This window comes from Leptodactylus fuscus, chromosome 6 (genome assembly GCF_031893055.1).
Source record: "Leptodactylus fuscus isolate aLepFus1 chromosome 6, aLepFus1.hap2, whole genome shotgun sequence".
Taxonomy (NCBI): domain Eukaryota; kingdom Metazoa; phylum Chordata; class Amphibia; order Anura; family Leptodactylidae; genus Leptodactylus; species Leptodactylus fuscus.
The window spans coordinates 93,230,511-93,246,183 of NC_134270.1; the positions used below are offsets into that span (position 1 = coordinate 93,230,511).

Below are 15,673 nucleotides of genomic sequence, written 5' to 3' on the forward strand. Positions count from 1 at the left end.
CACAGAAGATGGCAGTAAAGTTTTAAAATGCAACAAAATATTGTTGCAACTTGTACTGGAGATATCACATGGGCATAATGGGGGGGGGGGGGGGGAGTGTAAAGACGCAATATAAGTCAATATATAAATAGGATACCAACTATAAGCAACACATGCATCATCCCACTTCCCGAAGTACAAGGAAAGTGAAGTAGTGACTCATAACCATTTGTCTTGTATTGCTTTACTTGCTTTTTAGAGATTGGGAACCCTACTGAGCCACCTGCCTATTACACATAAAATGAACAAGACACTGAGAATAGCAGGTGTTTCCTACTGGCATCAAGTGTACACAGTATATTGTTATGCATAACATCTTAATATAATGTCTCAATTGTTTCATGTTACAGTGTTGGCAAGATGAAAAGTATCACTCTAGATGTTTACGGGATTCTAAATCACAGAATGATTATGATAGAAGACTTCTGTCATGAGAAAGGAGCTACCATTACTAGCTTTTATGATATTTGTCAATTGTTGTGCAGAAATAATGATTATACACTATACTGCCCAACTTGTAAGGAATATTGTATATCAAGTATCTCATTGTGTCAGTTATAGATCCAAGGAAAACCATCATGTTCTATAAATAATATGGCAATAAGTGATCCTTCCCTGGAATCTTTACAGTGGATCCCAAACTTGCAGAATTCTTCACCACCAAGAAACAAATGTGTCAAAACAAAGTTTTTATAAATTAGATTTTTATTTAATATCAAATAAATTGCGTATAACTATAAAAGTTTCATCAGTACAAAATGTGGAAGATAAAAAAATATAAATACCAGTGTACCATTGAAATGTAAACATTCATCTGCATGAATTATGTAGGAAAAAATACAGAAAGAGGACAAGAACTTAACTGACAGCTTTTTTTTCTTGCACATAAATAGAATTTTTTTGGTATTCACCTGTCTGTGGGCCAGTGCTCACAGGCAGCCATTGTATCTGCTGACAACTGCTTGCTAATAATTTGCGTTCTCATGAAAGGCAGTTGTTAAAGAGTCGCCTTAACAGGTGCTCAAGAGCTCTGTAAACACAATTGATGTTTGGTAACTACAAGCGGCCTGCTCTTTCCTGATCTTTGTTAGCGCTGCAGTCATTGTGCTGTGGCCGAACAGCTGCATGTAAGTGGGATATCATCACTGCATAGTAACACCTTCGTGGCATATATTTATCTATATACAATCACAAAAATATGAATGCATTTTAACACTTTTGACTTCATCCTTCATTAAAAAAATAGAGGAAATAGCCCTTTTCAGCTACCATAAAAAGAAGGCATTTGGTATTATAGCCTGCTGCTTTATAAATTCACAAATCACAAGGTTTTTAGAATTTATAGATTATCAGTCACATCGGTGTATTGCTGGTTGTCAGTTACACCTGTGGAGCAGGTGTCCTGTGATATCGGAACAAGGCTCTAAGACAGTGCAAGATCATTTCGGCACCTAAGAGCATTATAATATTGGCATAGGTAGCCCAAAACCACATGAGTGGACCTGCTATGCTCAGCCAAGGCACTTGTATTTGGGGGGCCCAATAACCCTTTTTCATGTCTAGAACGGTTACTTGTGCACAAGAAGTGATCAATGGTTCCCAGAGCAGCCTGACTCTTCATGCTTGTGAAGAAGGGACATGCGTGAGAAAGTCCTGGAGCAGGTTCTGCACTGATATTTCTTGACATCTGAATGGGTCTGTAAATGAGCGCGGAGATTAGAGCGGTCAGCAAAGGCTCGGTTACAATGTGTGCAGGAGAATGGCTTCTCACCTGTTGACAGAAAAAAATACATAAAGTTTAAGAGGAGTAAAATTCCAATGTCATATGCTTAAAATGTAAGTGTCCAAACAGTGAGAAGACACAGGATGTATAAGTTGTGTGACCTTTAGGCTGAGGCTCCCACATTTTTATTGTTGCAGATTTTGCTGCATTTTTTTGAGCCAAGACCAAGAAGGACAACAAAAGGAATGGGAAATATATAGGGAGTACTTATACTTCTACCTTCTGTTCAATCTACTCCTGGCTCTGGCTAAAAAAAAAAATGCAGATAGTCTGCAACAAAAAAAAGCTGCATTTCCACAAAGTGAGGCCTCATTCTTACATTGGAAAAAGAACTTCTTAAATAAATTGCCATTTAACCTTTGAATAAAATGCTAATGTAAAAATGGAGGGAGGTTGCTACAAGTCAATTAGCAGACACAATTAATACTATTCAAAATACTTTAGCATGAAATAAAACCTTACAAGATACAAAAATCAGAGCAAGCCTTATTATGAGGATTAAGGTGTACCGTGAATGTGATCTCTATTTGAAACGTGAGCCAGTGTGGCAGCTGGGGGTAGAGGGGGGACCTCAGCCTCCCCACAACTGTACCAACAGGTGCAACAAAGCAGCCAAGATGTACAGAAATTTTTCATATATCGAACTATTACGGAGGCGTTCAGCATATTATCATTGACTTCTATATCTGCAGATTTAGCAATGTGCCACAAGAATCTCATGACTAATATTCATAGACTGCAGGCTCTATGGTTTATGACAGTCTCAACAGTCCTCAATTCCAAGAAAACCCTGATTCATCGCAAACAAAAATGCTTATAAAGTCAATTACATCCAGAAGGTTAGAGCAGGCCCCTACCTGTATGCGTTCTGATGTGTCCTTGTAGCAGCCAGGGTCTTGAGAAAGCCTTGCCACAGATCTTGCACACACAGGGCAATGTGTGACTTCTGATATGCATCTTTAGGGCTCCTAGACTAACATATTCCTTCTCACAGTATTTGCAGCTGAAAGACTTTCTAGTTTGCAAGTCACAGTGCAGTTGTTTGTGCTTGGAGAGTCCAGCAAATGTTGAGTAAGACTTGCTACATTGGTTACAGTGGAACTTCTCAGCTTCTGTGGCTGATGAGGCCGGACTTGGAGGTTCGGAGCTCTTGCCCTCATCGTCTTCGCTGGAGAAAGAGGTGAGGTCCAGAGGTTTTGACTCCTCACTGGATGTGGAAATGGGAGACTTGCTGTAGTCAGGCTCAGTGGCGGTGAAGAATGTTGTAAGTAACCCAGTATCCCAGACAAGAGGAGGGAAATAGGCTCCTGAGCTCAGGATCTCAGGCTGGGAGATCACAGGGATGGGGAACTTGTCATATCTGAAGGGTGAGAAGCAGACTGCAGGAGAGAAAGACATGGACATCACAAGATTGTTCCTCAGAACTTTAGCAATGTGTTCTAGAGTTAGCAGCTTAGTTATTGTAAGACATTTATTTGCTGACAAATCACTGCACTTTTTCCAGTGAGATGTAACATACAGATGTGACTATGCTCTCACGGTCTGCAGAATGGCTCTTCTGGATTGTTACTGCATTGCAAGATTGGCAGGCATTGTGTTCTTACCTGTCTGGCTTTCCAGCTCACTGTAGTTGGGCTTCTTGGTGGCTGAAAAGTGTTTCTTTACCAGGAATGACCGGGGCATGATGTCGGGAGAGGCTGCAGCAGTGCAGATATAGCACGGAGTAAGCACCGGCAGCAAGGAAGGCACTGGCCCGGCCAGCACTGCGCTGCCTAATATGCAGCCTCCGGCCCGGGAACCTCCCATATAAATGAGCATTGTCAGCTCCCAGCCAATCACCGACAACAGGGCGTGGTAGTCCCGCCCCCTCTCTCCAGCAGGTGCCTGGAGGTGCGGAGTTTAGTGGAACTCAAACAATAAAAGCCGTGACATGGATGGAAGAATATAGCTGGAGGATATGGAGAGTATACAGTATAGAATATAGCTGGAGGATATGGAGAGTATATAGTATAGAACATAGCTGGAGGATATGGAGAGTATATAGAACATAGCTGGAGGATATAGAGAGTATATAGACTATAGCTGGAGGATATAGAGAGTATATATAGACTATAGCTGGAGGATATAGAGAGAGTATATAGAACATAGCTGGAAGATATAGAGAGTATATAGAACATAGCTGGAGGATATAGAGAGTATACAGTATAGAACATAGCTGGAGGATATAGAGAGTATATAGAACATAGCTGGAGGATATATAGAGAGTATATAGAATATAGCTGGAGGATATAGAGAGTATATAGAATATAGCTGGAGGATATAGAGAGAGTATATAGAATATAGCTGGAGGATATAGAGAGTATATAGAATATAGCTGGAGGATATACAGAGTATATAGAATATAGCTGGAGGATATATAGAGAGTATATAGAATATAGCTGGAGGATATAGAGAATATAGAGAGTATATAGAATGTAGCTGGAGGATATAGAATATATATGGAGGATATAGCTGGAGGATATAGCTAGAGAATATATGGAAGAATATAGCTGGAGGATATAGAATAGAGAATATAACTGGAGGATATAGAGAGTATAGAGAATATAGAGAATATAACTGGAGGATATAGAGAGTATAGAGAATATAGCTGGAGGCTGCAGCAACGATGTCACAACCTCTCAGATGACATGGCTGAGGACCTGAATACCTAAGCACCCAGCATTAAGAATACCTGAACACCCAGCCCAAAATATACCTGAGTATCCAACACTAAAAATATGTAAGCGACCAGCACCAATATAATACTATAGGCACGCAATGGTAATAATATATAAGCGACCAGCACCAGTAATACCTGAGGGACCCAATAGTAATAATATGCAAGCGACCACAACCAGTAATACCTGAGGTACTCAGTGGTAATAATATGTAAGCGACCAGCACCAGTAATACCTGAAGTACTCAATGGTAATAATATGTAAGTGACCACCACCAGTAATACCTGAGGGACCCAATGGTAATAATATGTGACAAGCACCAGTAATACCTGAGGTACTCAGTGGTAATATGTAAGCGACCACCACCAGTAATACCTGAGGTACTCAGTGGTAATAATATGTAAGCGACCAGCACCAGTAATACCTGAAGTACTCAATGGTAATAATATGTAAGTGACCACCACCAGTAATACCTGAGGGACCCAATGGTAATAATATGTGACAAGCACCAGTAATACCTGAGGTACTCAGTGGTAATATGTAAGCGACCACCACCAGTAATACCTGAGGTACTCAGTTTTAATAATTAGAGATGAGCGAACACTAGAATGTTTGATGTTCGAAATCCGATTCGAGTAGCCCCTCAATGTTCGACTACTCGAATCGAATATCAATCCCTATTATAGTCTATGGGGGGAAAATGCTCGTTTCAGGGGTAGGCAAAGTTCGATGAAATTATACTTACGAAGTCCACGAGTGAGGGTCGGGCTGGATCCTCCGAGAAGTCTTCTCCGTGCAGCGTCCCCGCGGCATCTTCCGGCTCTGAATTCACTCTGCCAGGCATTGGGCCTGGGCAGAGCCGACTGCACATGCCCGCACTACAAGCAGTGTAATACCTGAGGGACCCAATGGTAATAATATGTGACAAGCACCAGTAATACCTGAGGTACTCAGTGGTAATAATATGTAAGTGACCAGCACCAGTAATACCTGAGGGACCCAACGGTAATAATATGTGACAAGCACCAGTAATACCTGAGGGACCCAATAGTAATAATTTGTAAGCGACCACCACCAGTAATACCTGAGGTAATCTGTGGTAATAATATGTAAGTGACCAGAACCAGTAATACCTGAGGGACCCAATGGTAATAATATGTAAATGACCAGCAATACTACAGGCACCCATTGGTAATAATATGTAAGCGACCAGCACCAGTAATACCTGAGGGACCCAATGGTAATAATATGTGACAAGCACCAGTAATACCTGAGGTACTCAGTTTTAATAATTAGAGATGAGCGAACACTAGAATGTTTGATGTTCGAAATCCGATTCGAGTAGCCCCTCAATGTTCGACTACTCGAATCGAATATCAAACCCTATTATAGTCTATGGGGGGAAAATGCTCGTTTCAGGGGTAGGCAAAGTTCGATGAAATTATACTTACCAAGTCCACGAGTGACGGTCAGGCTGGATCCTCCGAGAAGTCTTCTCCGTGCAGCGTCCCCGCGGCATCTTCCGGCTCTGAATTCACTCTGCCAGGCATTGGGCCTGGGCAGAGCCGACTGCACATGCCCGCACTACAAGCAGTGTAATACCTGAGGGACCCAATGGTAATAATATGTGACAAGCACCAGTAATACCTGAGGTACTCAGTGGTAATAATATGTAAGTGACCACCACCAGTAATACCTGAGGGACCCAACGGTAATAATATGTGACAAGCACCAGTAATACCTGAGGGACCCAATAGTAATAATTTGTAAGCGACCACCACCAGTAATACCTGAGGTAATCTGTGGTAATAATATGTAAGTGACCAGAACCAGTAATACCTGAGGGACCCAATGGTAATAATATGTAAATGACCAGCAATACTACAGGCACCCATTGGTAATAATGTGTAAGCGACCAGCACCAGTAATACCTGAGAACCTGGCGCTAGTAATTCCATTAATACCTGACCAACTAGCGTCAGTAATATCCAAGCAGCCAACCTAAGCACTCGGTACTAACAATAGCTGATCAGCCAACACCAATAAAATCTGTGCAACCAGTACTAAGTACTAATACGTAAGATTCCACACTACTAATACCTGATATCAGTCATATTTGTGCACCATGCACTAGTGACACAATACCTATTCTAGCCAGAAATGATAATCACAGGCTTAGAGAAGAGGCCACATGGGGTCTCTCATGGAATTATCCTACACAAAACTCCATTGTGGAAGCTCCCAACAGGAGACAATGCACATTCCTGCCCTCTCCGAATACTTTTCTTTCCCCCCATTCCCCTTTTTGCAGGCCCTTACCCCTGTGTTGTGTGTGCTCTGCTGCTTATTTACACTGGGGACAATGATTTGCACTTGGTCATTGGGTAAATGAAGCCGACCCTGCTGTGAGGCTCAATGGAGAAAACACACAATAACAACATGTTTTCTGGTGCAAAATCTGGAGTCTGCCATGTGACGAGCTCAGTACAGTACACAAAGCAGTGATCAAAAAGGAAAGAAAACATCTTACATCCCAATGTTATTGATCAGAAATCATTGGTTCGCCATCAGTAGAGTCCAGTCTCCTTTACGCTGGGTTCACACCAGCGTCTGGACTCCGTTATCAGGTTTCCGTCTTCTGCATGCAGAAGATGGAAACCTGTCATGCCGAGTCCGGCCGTGAGCGCCAGTGAGCATTTTATGCTCTCCGCGGCGAAACCAGTTTCTTAAAACCGGACAAAGAGTACTGCATGTCCGACTCTGTGTCCGGTTATAAAAAACCGGTTTTGCCGCGGAGAGCATAAAACGCTCACTGGTGCTCACGGCCGGACACTTTTCAAACCCATTCAAATGAATGGGTTTGAAAGATGCTTGCAGGTTTCCGTCTCCTGCCGTTTTGTGCAGGAAACGGAAACCTGCAGAACGGAGTCCTGGGCACAGATGTGAACGAGCCCTTAGGCATGAAGCAGTCTGTGCATCCGACCACAATGCCCCCACTAAAACCATGACATTTGCATGTGGTTTATGGAATAATACAAATGCAGACATTGTATAACTGCCCCATATACACTGTGATGTTGAGATGACTTGGGCTGCTTACAAATATGCCAATGCCAGTTGGTGGTTGATGGTGATGAATGTAGGGTCATGGAAATCAAGCAGATTTACGTGTCAATTTTTGCCTATTGTGTTGCAACAAGACCACATTCACTGTCATTAGGTGTAATACAGCAGTGCAACCACAAATTTTTGTGTAGTCCTAGCCTTACTCTGTCATCAATGGGATTGATAGGTGCCAGATTATCAGACTCCTAGTTATTGAACATTAGAGAAAATTCAGAATTGGTACATTTGTTAAAGAAATTTCCACAAGTGTCTAAAGCTGGGTTCACACCAGTGTCTGGTCTCCGTATTAGGTTTCCATGTTCTGCCGGCAGAAACCTGTCATGCCGGGTCCTGCCATGAGCGCCAGTGAGCGCTTTGAGCTCTCCGCGGCAAAACAGTTTTTTTTAAACTGGACACAGAGTACTGCATGTCCGACTCTGTGTCCGGTTAAAAAAAAACAAAAAACGGTTTCACCGTGGAGAGCATAAAACGCTCACCGGCGCTCACAGCCAGACACTTTTCAAATGAATGGGTTTGAAAGATGCCTGCAGGTTTCTGTCTCCTGCCCTGTTTTGTGCAGGAAACGGAAACCTGCAGAACGGAGTCCCGGGCGCAGATGTGAACGAGCCTTTATTTATGTGAATTGGTTTACAGAAATGTGTGTTTGCTTCCTCAGCAATTCCATTCAGATAAATAGAACTAATTTGAGAGTTCATCCTTTACTCTAAGGCCTCACATAGAGAACCACGCTAAAAAGCGCTGGGGGAAAAACCATGGCAGAAATGCATTGCAGTTTTCCCCACATCGATTTTCAGAGAAAGACCACAGAGATCACCTCTGCTTCCAAGATATTTCCTATTCCTCGTGTAGCCACTACTAGGTTTAAAAACAAAAAACAAAAAACCCAGCAAGATCTGCAGCAAAAAGAAGCCTGAGCACTGCAGCTGCTTTAAACAGCTGATCGGTGTGGGTGCCAGGTGTCAGATCTCCACGTTCTACAAAACCGCTCTAGGCTATGGTACCATGTTGAGGACATATTTTGTCAGATTTTGCTGCGTTTTTTTTAAGCCAAAGTGGATTGAAAAGGAATGGAAAATATAAAGGAAGCTCTTGTGTTAAACCCACTCCTGACTTTAGCTCAAAAACTGCAACAAAATCTGCAATAAAAAGAAAGTTTTTCATCGATGTGGGGCCTTACAAAAAATCTCCTACTATTAGGGGAAGTTCACGCAGAGTTTTTTGGTCAGGAATTTGAGGTGGAATCCGCCTCAAAATCCTCCATCAAAATAGGACTCAAGACAGAGTCCTATGTAATCTGCTAGTGGAAAAAAGAAGCGACACAACCTTTCTTCAGGTGGATTACACCTGAAAAAACCAACAGGAGTCAATGGGAGGCGGAAAAACCGCTTTGCAGTTTTTGACGCGGATTTTGCTAAGAACAGCTTCAAAAACCGCTAGTGGTTTTCTTAAGGTCCATACACAATAAACACAAAAATTAAAAACACCTCATGTCAAAAAACCATTTCCTAATTCCTGAAGCTGATTTTTTCCTAACCAAATTCCTCAACACCTAACAACGTGTGAACTAGCCCTTATGTGTTTGGTTCTCTCTGCTCAATCTTTTTTTGTGAAATTCAATATTATGCTACACCTTCAGTGCTCATGTCATTATTTGGATTTATGGATTATTAGATACTGGATAAAAATATCATTTGAAGAATAGGTTTTATAATATGATAATACTGTTGCGGGAACAATCTGTGCATTTCATGAACATTAGCATAGTTGTGGAAAAGTCGCTGTAGTCAGTATGGGGAGGACTCTTTCATTTCTAGCCCCCTGCCTCTCTCCATTTCTGGGATTCTTAGGAAGAGTTGTCCTGCTTTTATTTGAACTCTTCTTTAGACAAGTCCACACGTGTCGGCCAGATGCCACCTGACCCCTCCGCATTCCTTGGACACCACAGTATGGACAGGTGACAGCAGACCCAGAGGGATCCTGGCTCCTGCAGCTCACTTTTAACTTTGTAGACTCTCTCATGTTGTCCATGGGTGGCTGGGAAATCATCTATGAATGTATATAGCTTGTATACAGGCAGCACAAAGCCATGGATGGAGCCCAATAGACCCATGTTTACTTTGAGCATCCATCCAAGAAAAACATTCCAAAGCACCAAGTGGGGTATAAAACCCACAATTTATTAGAATTTATTATGCCAAAGCCTCCAAGATTAAAATAAATAAATAATAAAATCTAACAATTGCGGAAGAGATACAGATCAGGATGTGGAAAGGAGAGAAAAAGAAAAAAAAAATCAAAGGAGTATCCCTCTATTGATGCAAAAACACCAACAACTTCCTATTACAGTAGGGTCAAGGACTCATCGAAGGATAAATAAGTGGTGTGACTTTTGGGCCTGCTATCTACTATTGATGTGTCTGTATGTGGGTTTACAGCATCCATAGAGGTGTCAGCCATTCTGTATCCTAGTGCTTTATAGCCTCTGAAGAGGTTTACAAGTTACATATTTATGGTATTTGCTTTCAGCGCTAAGGTTATACTATATATATATTATACTAACCTCTAGTAAGAAACCAATCCTATGACAAAAGTATCAGCTTTCCCAGGAAAACAACTAGCACGTGATTCTCCTTGAAGAACCAGAACTAAAAAGATCCTTTCAGATGAAGCTCTACATTGCGAATACGCTACGGCAAAAAATGCTGCGTTTTGCAGCACCCTCAAAGTAAATCGGATTCTGGCTAATCCCATCCACACATTGCAGAAAAAAAAACTGCAGCGGAAAATTGCAGCATGTCAATTATACCTGCAGAAACGCTTTCCTTATAGGTATAATAAGGGCAGAAAGTCTGCAGAGGAAAACTTGGCGAAAACTTAATGAAAGACGCTGCATTTTTCTAAATGTAGGCTATGAGCTTTCTGGTGGTTTATCTACCATAAAACGGCCCATGTGCAGGATCAAGGAATGACCTTTTCTTTGCTGACCCCAATCCCCATAATCATTCTGTGGCAGCAAAATGAGCATACAAATAATTGAAAGCATAAAAAGTAATATGCGAATTAACCTAAGTAGTCACACTGTTTGTTTGGGCATGACTAACATCTCCCTTAGGGTGCGTTCACACGATGTAACGTGCTGCGTGATCTGGCACGTATACGGCATGTGAGAGTTTGCGCGCCGTATACGCTCCCATTGATTTCAATGGGAGTTAGGATTGTATACGCTGCATTATTTTGTGGCCGTGATTTTGCAGCCGCAAAATAACGCGGCGTATACAATCTTAACTCCCATTGAAATCAATGGGAGCTTTCACGGCGTGCAAACTCTCACACGCCGTATACGTGCCAGATCACGCGGCACATTACATCGTGTGAACGCACCCAGTTGTCTCTACTCCATATCTTCGGTGACTACTTCGGTTTATGCTTTCAGACACTTAGAACTTCACTATGCTGCAGCCATGGAATGCAAATACCTCGACCCAACACCTGACGGAGCCAGTTTATGGTGAAAAACCAACTGGCAGGTACATTTTCATTAGAAACCGCTAAATGTATATAAAAATTTAATTTAATTTACAATATTTCTAAACAAAGTGGAGTTTGTCATCTGTCACTAATGATATGTTGGCTGTGAGTTTACATAGAAATACATTTAAACATCTACCTTTATTATTTATTAATGTGATACAGCTACATGTAAATTTCTAGCAGGATGTAATGCAGCAACTCACCACCACCACCTAGTGGTAAAACACTGGTACAACCATTGTAGGGAAAAGTCATTAGGGCACATTTACTAGAGTAGGTTGGACTAGACTCTGGAATAGAATGTGCCAAAATGTTGTACTTTTTGGCGCATACATTTAGAGATAAAATTCTTCTAACTTTCTAGTCAAATGAGTGTAAATTAAACAGTTAAAAAAAAAAAAAAAAAGCAGAAGACTTATCAAACAGCATCAGTCACGGTGTTAAATCTCGGATATTTTCAGACAGACTCAGTATTACGGTAATAAATGCGGGTCATTAAACTGTAATAATTGATCTGACATGATATGAACTTTGAATACACATCTCTGTAGAGATCAGATGCATGTGGCCTGAGTGACAAGTGGCATAGTTCCTTAGCAATCATTCTGTTTTCTGGGTTAGGAAGGCTTGGCAGTGTTGAAACCTTCCTTTTTCTTTTAAAAAAAATATTAAACAATTAGATTCCTTATCAGACTTTTAACAATGAACAATAATCAATACATTTTTTTTTTATTGTGAGACTTTCATCCTTACAGCTGACAGTGTGCTGCAAAAACATGTGGACAACACTGCCATCTGGTGGTGGAATAAGTTAAGCATAAGCGTGAAGTTATGGAATAAGCAGCACTCATGCCATAGGACTGTAAAATGGGTAATAACAGTAAAGCAATAACAGGTACGCTCACCTTTCATGTTTGTGCAACAGCTTATATGCTTTAAACAGAAAGATGATCCAAATAAATAATAGTTAGGGGGCGTTCACACTACCGTCAGTGTCCGACAGGTAGTGTCCGCTCAAAATCTGGCATGGACATTAGGAGCGGACACTAGCTGTGTCCGTGACACCTGTCATTTATTTAAATGGCGATCGGGTGCATTCTTTTGCACTCCGTGCCCTTCCTTCACTGTCTACATGTAAAGATGTCCGACTTTTCAAGCGGACAGAAAAACCTGACATGTCGGGTTTTTCTGTCCGCTTGAAAAGTCGGACATCTTTACATGCGGACAGTGAAGGAAGGGCACGGAGTGCAAAAGAACGCACCCGATCACCATTTAAATAAATGACAGGTGTCACGGACACAGCTAGTGTCCGCTCCTAATGTCCGTGCCAGATTTTGAACGGACACTAGGAGCGGACACTACCTGTCGGACACTGACGGTAGTGTGAACGCCCCCTTAAATTAATAAGAGTTTAATAAGCAAAGTTATTTTAAGAGACAAGTTATCTGTTAAGAGAGTATAGGTCCAAGGCACAGAGAGAAACCTGGGCCACAAAATTGTTAATTGGCCAGATTTACCAGCCTGAACATCTTGCATCATAGATCCTTATAATGCAAGGAGTCCTAGCAGGGTCGGACTGGCCTGCCGGGGAACCAGGGAATTCCCCCAGTAGGCCCCGAGCCTTGACTGTCAGTGCTCATTTCCTCAATGCGGAAGCACTGGTCAGGGGCCTGATCGGGATGTCAGGGGCTGGTTCGGGCTCCTGTCCAGTGCATTTGCATTGATAAACTGAGCACTGCTAGTGGCAGGGGCAGGATCGGTATGCTCGGGGCCCCAGGCTGCGCTGTAATGAATGAAGAAGCACGGCTGCTGGCAGTTTCCCAGGGCCCCGACCCTTACACAGAGGGGCTTCCTGCCAGTGGTATACTTTCCCTATTAATATAGGGAAAGTATACATCGGGAGCACACTAGGGGCAGAAGCTATCCCTGCAATCGTAGGAAGCAATCTCTCTGCAAGCCTGGACTCCCCCCTTCAGAGTGAGTCATCGCTTACATCGGCCCGTGTGGGGACAGAGGATCCATGTGCTGCTTCACAAATGTGAGTATATTTTTTTTTTTTTATTTTTTTTTGGTAAAATGTAATATTTAATATGCATATGTGTACATTTGTTTAACCCTTAAGTCCTATCATGATGTCTATCATACACCACTACCATACACATATCATTATGATAGACACCATGATAGTACTTAAGGGTTAAAGTATGTGTCTTGTATACTGTGTGAGGACTGTATGTTTGTATACAAGTATGTGTGTGTATATAGAGTGTGCTATAATAATGTGTAAGTGTATGTATATATGCGAATATATATAGTATATATGGTATATGAATGTATATAAGTGTGTATATGCTAAATATATATATATATATATATATATATATATATATGTGTGTGTGAGTATATATGAATGTATATGTATGAGTGTGTAGGTAACTGTTGCAGTTTTTGGAAATCGCAGCACTTATACCTACGGAAACACCTACAGTGTCCCTATAGGTATAATGGAAGCAGAAAGTACTCAGAGGAAACCTCTGTGGAGTTTCTGCAAAAAGCACTGCAGGAAAAACTGATGTGTTGCCGCTGGGAGTTTTCCTGCAGCGCTTTTTTGCTGCGGGACGCTGTGTTAGGTCTTATCTTTATAGTGTGATGTACAGTATATTGAGATGTTAAAGAGGAGCTCTGACCACCTGGGGCACATGCGGTTTTATATACCGCTAGAAAGCCGACAGTGCGCTGAATTCAGTGCAGCTTTCCTGTTCTGTGCCCCGGTGAAGAGCTATCGGTCCCGGTACCGTAGCTCTTCACTGTCAGAAGGGCGTTTCTGACAGTCAGTCAGGAACGTCCTTCTTCCCAGCAGCGCCTATTGTGCTGTACTGTGAGATCGGGGAGGAACGCCCCCTCCCCTCCTGATAATGCTCGTCCATAGACGTGTACTGGGGGAGGTAGCGTTCCTCACCGCTCAGCGTCATCACTAGGCAGTAAGCAAAGCCCCCTCACACAGTACAGCGCAATAGACGCTACTGTGAGGAAGGGCGTTACTGATTGACTGTTCCTTCTGACAGTGAAGAGCTACGGTATCGGCACCGATAGCTCTTCACCAGGAGCACAGAACGTGAAAACTGCACTGAATTCAGCACACTGTCGGCTTTCTAGCGGTGTATTAAACCACGTCCCAAATGGTGAAAGGTCCTCTTTAAGGATTAGGCGCAACAGTGAGACGCAGTGTTTTTCATTGAGCTTTTGTCCCCAGCACCCCGTTATCCTCCTGCCTGTGTCTGTTCAGTCTCATGGCCTTATTTCTGGAAATCCTGTATCTAATTGGTGTCAGTGGTCCCATGAGGTGCAGGACTCCCAGCAACGAGGTGCCGGCACGAGACTAAATGAACACTGGCGGCGGACAATGGAGCAATGGGGACAGGTGAAGGCACTTTTTATTTATTTTACACCTCCCGCCAGGCACATGGGTTGCTCCAATTCCTGGACAAATCTTTAAAGGATTTATCCATCTTTATAATATTGATGGTCTGTCCTTATGATAGGCCGTCAATATTACATCTGTGATGATACAACAGCCAGGACCTCTGCAGATCAGCTCTTCCAGGACAGTGTGGCTACAGGTAATGGTAACATTTCTAGGAGCTGCGCTGTTCACTTTCCATACAGAGTGTAGCAGTAGGTTTATGTTGTTGCACATTGTTTGGCGGGTGAGCAGCATGGCTCCCGAGATGGTATTACCTTTAGCTGCCCTGTCTCGGTACCGCTGGTCTGTAGGGGTCCTGATGGTGGGCCCCTAGAAACAATTCCACTGGTGGGCCCTAGACACCCCAGTCCGACCCTGAGTCCTTCCTAGTCTCCTGAATGGTCAGATTTCCTGGCCCGAACCCAATGTAAAGTCAGTATTTTCTGGCATGGATTTCACTATTTGTATGAAGGATTCCAACATTACCTGCTTTCTTTTAATGGAAGCACATTCCTATGTGAAATTAATGCTTCAGTTAGGCCTTTTTTTTTTTAGCTGCAGATTTTGTTGCGGTTTTTTGAGCCAAAGCCAGGAGTGGACTGAGCAGAAGGTGGAAGTACAAGAGCTTGCTATATATTTTCCCATTCTTTTTGTGGCAATTCTTGGCTTTGGCTCAAATAAACGCAGCAAAATCTGCAACAAAAAAGCTATATTTCCACAATGTGAGGCCTCAGCCTTAAGTTTCTATGAAGTCAGAGCTTTGTGCTGAATTTGATAGTTCCACGCTGAAAAAAAAAAAGAAAAAAGCATCTAGCGGGGAAAAAAAGCTAGCAGACCCCATTGAAATCAATAGGAGGCTTTTTTTTCAGCGTGGAAAATTCCACACCAAATTACTATGTAATCCGCTTTTAATTTTTTTCCTGCTAGCAGAAGCGACATGTCCATTCTTCAGGGGCGTTCCACGTGAAAAAAAATCAATGCAAGACAATGGGAGGTGGAAAATCCACCTCATGT

At 42.4% G+C, this 15,673-nt stretch overlaps 2 protein-coding genes across 3 annotated transcripts in view; both read right to left on the reverse strand.

Annotated features, from left to right (window-relative positions):
- Positions 1-15,673, reverse strand: part of RNF114 (ring finger protein 114) — a 323,436-nt gene that overhangs the window by 282,709 nt on the left and 25,054 nt on the right. The window lies entirely within an intron of this gene.
- Positions 843-3,549, reverse strand: SNAI1 (snail family transcriptional repressor 1). Its single transcript, XM_075278607.1, has 3 exons — positions 3,427-3,549; positions 2,680-3,201; positions 843-1,810 (listed from the first exon to the last, which is right to left on the reverse strand). Exons 1-3 carry the CDS (start codon positions 3,503-3,505, stop codon positions 1,629-1,631), a joined length of 783 nt encoding a protein of 260 aa, XP_075134708.1. The 5' UTR covers positions 3,506-3,549; the 3' UTR covers positions 843-1,628.

Bases quoted from the DNA above. Each gene is read 5' to 3' on its own strand.
- SNAI1 (XM_075278607.1), bottom strand. From the start codon at position 3,505: ATGCCCCGGTCATTCCTGGTAAAGAAACACTTTTCAGCCACCAAGAAG. The intron at 3,202-3,426 runs GTAAGAACACAA...TCTCTCCTGCAG, and splicing joins TGAGCTGGAAAGCCAGACAG to TCTGCTTCTCACCCTTCAGA. The intron at 1,811-2,679 runs GTAGGGGCCTGC...TTCTGTCAACAG, and splicing joins ACACATCAGAACGCATACAG to GTGAGAAGCCATTCTCCTGC.